Raw genomic sequence first — 3,971 nt, 5'->3', positions numbered from 1 at the left:
CTGTGAGGAGAGAAAAAAAAGAAAAGGAAGAGAGGTGAGAAAGGTGTACAGAGTTGCAAAACAATGGCAAAAATAAAAACCAAAGTTTTAAAAAACACAACAATATACAGTTTTATGAGTTAAAAAATGCCTCGTTGACATAAGAAATGTGTCAAACTATGACACACTTGAGGTCAACTGATATATGGCAGAGGCTGATTAATCATCTGGTATTTGGTATATTCGATTACCAGCATCAACAAAGGAGGCGTGTCTAGTGGTAAACCGATATGGGCTTTGCAATGAGCGATATAATACTGGTATGTACATAATACAACATGATGACACCAAATGAGCACAAAAATACAAAAATTAACTGAACAAGCATTTTACACAAGCATTATGAGATTATCAGCATCAACCAAGAGGCTTGTCTAGTGGTAAACCGATATGGGCTTTGCAATGACCGATATAATACTGATACAGTTGAAGTCAGAAGTTTACATACACCTTAGCCAAATACATTTAAACTCAGTTTTTCACAGTTTCTGACATTTAATCGTAGAAAATATTCCCTGTCTTAGGTCAGTTAGGATCACTTCTTTATTTTAAGAATGTGAAATATCAGAATAATAGTAGAGAGAATGATTTATTTCAGCTTTTATTTCTTTCATCACATTCCCAGTGGGTCAGAAGTTTACATACACTTTGTTAGTATTTGGTAGCACTGCCTTTAAATTGTTTAACTTGGGTCAAATGTTTTGGGTAGCCTTCCACAAGCTTCTCACAATAAGTTGCTGGAATTTTTGCCCATTTCTCCAGACAGAACTGGTGTAACTGAGTCAGGTTTGTAGGCCTTGCTTGCACACGCTTTATTAGTTCTGCCCACAAATTTTCTATTGGGGCTTTGTGATGGCCACTCCAATACCTTGACTTTGTTGTCCATTTTGCCAAAACTTTGGAGGTATGCTTGGGGTCACTGTCCATTTGGAAGACCCATTTGCGACTGAGCTTTAACTTCCTGGCTGATGTCTTGAGATGTTGCTTCAATATATCCACATAATTTTCCTTCCTCATGATGCCATCTATTTTGTGAAGTGCACCAGTCCCTCCTGCAGCAAAGCACCCCCACAACATGATGCTGCCACCCCCATGCTTCACGGATGGGATGGTGTTCTTCGGCTTGCAAGCCTCACCCTTTTTCCTCCAAACATAACGATGGTCATTATGGCCAAACAGTTAATTTTTTATATCAGACCAGAGGACATTTCTCCAAAAAGTAAGATCTTTGTCCCCATGTGCACTTGCAAACTGTAGTCTAGCTTTTTTATGGCGGTTTTTGAGCAGTGGCTTCTTCCTTGCTGAGCAGCCTTTCAGGTTATGTTGATATATGACTCGATTTACTGTGGATATAGATGTTACCTGTTTCCTCCAGCATCAACACAAGGTCCTTTGCCGTACTATTTTTTGTACAGATGAACGAGGTACCTTCATGCGTTTGGAAATTGCTCCCAAGGATGAACCAGACTTATGGAGGTCCACAATTGTTTTTCTGAGGTCTTGGCTGATTTATTTTGATTTTCCCATGATGACAAGCAAAGAGGCACCGAGTTTGAAGGCAGGCCTTAAAATACATCCACAGGTAACCCTCCAATTGACTCCAATTAGCCTATCAGAAGCTAATTGGCTAATTGCCTAAAGGCTTGGCATAATTTTCAGGAATTTTCCAAGCTGTTAAAGGCACAGTTAACTTAGTGTATGTAAACTTCTGACCCACTGGAATTGTGATATAGTCAATTAAAAGTGAAACAATCTGTCTGTAAACAAGTTTTGGAAAAATTACTCATGCACAAAGTACTTTGCAGATATGAAATCTGTGGAGTGGTTAAAAAATGATTTTTAATGACTTCAACCTAAGTGTATGTATACTTCTGACTTCAACTGTAGAGACAAAATTCTAAAATGAATTGATAACACTTATTTTACACAATATTTGCACAAAATGTACTAAAAAAAAACATCAACAGAAAATGTGCACTATTGACAAGATTATCAAGATGTTTTTACAATTTTGACCTGACACAATGGAAAGATAGCAATGTTAATCAAATGGTCATTAGAGATTATCTGACCAAAATGGCCAAATATTGGCTGATTAATCTGTATATGACCAACCAGGTCCTTTTGGGTGATAATAAGAAGGTTTAGCTCCCTCTAGTATCAGTTCCAAAATCTACTGATATAAATGGTATTATGCATAGGCATTACATGGCGCATCGGCCATTGAAAAAAACAATATTGGTGGAACACTGTAACATCCTTTGTGGAGAAAGTCTAAAAAAGTATTTAAATATGTACAAAGACTACTTGCACAAAAGCCCGCACGCATACCTGTCTCTGGATACGAGGAGTTTCGGTAACCGGGGTCCCTCTGAAGCTGCACTTCCTTCAGTGTAAATATGGATATGTCTGCAGAATCACAGCACATCATAAGAACATGAGTATATGTGTGTGTTTGGAGGTGATTACGCAGTATTTCATGAATCCATCTAGTTGTTTGTGTTGGCACTCACTCTCTGGCAGTGTGTGCACACGCATGCCCAGACTCTTGAAATAGGAGTGTTTCATTGATTCATCTGCAGAGATTCTCTTCTTGGACTCATACTACGGGTAAAGTGGAAGGTGTTGTCAGATTGATAAAGAGTCAAATCAAGTTTGATGTTTATTGTATTATAATAAAATATAATCAGTTATAATTGTGTCTATAAGTGTATATTTTAATGCAGTCCATATTGTGGGGATTCTTACCCTTAAAAAGGACAACAACAACTCTATTCCGTCAGTATCCAACCTGTAGGGAGGGAGAGAGAAAGAGGGAGAGAGAGAGAGAGAGAGAGATGTGACCATCAGCAGGTTGACAAATTAGACTGGCAAACTAAAGGAAGGAAACAAACTGCCTCTGAAATTCCACAGGATATCCTGCTTTCCTGGCATGCACACACACACAAGTTTCTAACATACACCAGGACATACACAAACTTTCCCACACTAACAACGGCATGCACACATACACACAGGTCATGGTCATTTGCTCTGTGTGACAAGACAAACACACAAAGGTAATGGCAAATTCCCTGAATAAATAAACATAACAAATACATTAGACAACATGTTATTTAAAAAGGAAATGTACTGCCTGTTCACAAACACACACACATTTAAAAGTACCTGGGTGCATGATTGATGAAGGGCTGAGGCTTATATTTGGGGAAGTTGTAGGATTTGAACTCATCGATGGACGAGATACCAGGCCAGTTGTCCTCTGTAGGTGTACCTGTTTAAGAACAATCATGAAACACATATTAACCCTGTCAAAATGTTAGCGATGTTTGAGGCCGTTAACTAAAACGAAAACAAAAATGAACTAAAAAATAAAAAACAATATCGAAAAACTGAAACTAAACAAATACATTTTCATGGCTCTGAAAATAACTAAACTAAATTAAAAATAAATAATCTTGAATAATATTTAGTTTTCGTTTTTGTTGCGGTATGTTTTTAAACCTTTAAACCGGCCATTACCGTGACATGAAGATGCCACTAGACAGCAATAATAGACGACCTATTGACCTCATTGCATTAGCAACAAAGTGGGAATCACTACCATCACGGAAATAAGAAAATCACATGCTAGTCATGTCTGGGACCAAAGTACATGTACTTAGATGATGTCGATTCTGAGTACTCTGACACTGATGCTGACGAGGAGGAGGGTAAGGATTATATAAACAGTTTCTCTCATTAGTATAAGACTGTTGAGAATTACTGTTGCCAAATGTATTTATTTAGAATTTATTCATTTATAACATTTTAATTCTAAGTTATTGTATGTAAAGTTGTGCATACCCTTGCAGAAATTGTGAAATTTTGGCATTGATTTTGAAAATATGACTGATTATGCAAAAATTTTATTCAAGGATAGTGATCATATG

The 3,971-nt window shown here is 37.2% G+C and overlaps 1 protein-coding gene across 1 annotated transcript in view; it reads right to left on the bottom strand.

Annotated features, from left to right (window-relative positions):
- Positions 1–3,971, bottom strand: part of cdk17 (cyclin-dependent kinase 17) — a 90,249-nt gene that overhangs the window by 2,548 nt on the left and 83,730 nt on the right. Inside the window, exons 13-16 of the mRNA XM_051687998.1 lie at positions 3,208–3,313; positions 2,788–2,830; positions 2,553–2,643; positions 2,371–2,448 (exon numbers count right to left, since the gene is read on the bottom strand). Coding sequence (XP_051543958.1) covers positions 2,371–2,448; positions 2,553–2,643; positions 2,788–2,830; positions 3,208–3,313 — 318 coding nt within the window. The remainder of the gene's footprint in view (positions 1–2,370; positions 2,449–2,552; positions 2,644–2,787; positions 2,831–3,207; positions 3,314–3,971) is intronic.

The sequence above is a fragment of the Myxocyprinus asiaticus genome, chromosome 45 (assembly GCF_019703515.2).
Source record: "Myxocyprinus asiaticus isolate MX2 ecotype Aquarium Trade chromosome 45, UBuf_Myxa_2, whole genome shotgun sequence".
NCBI lineage: Eukaryota > Metazoa > Chordata > Actinopteri > Cypriniformes > Catostomidae > Myxocyprinus > Myxocyprinus asiaticus.
This window is presented reverse-complemented; position numbering and strand designations above follow the sequence as displayed.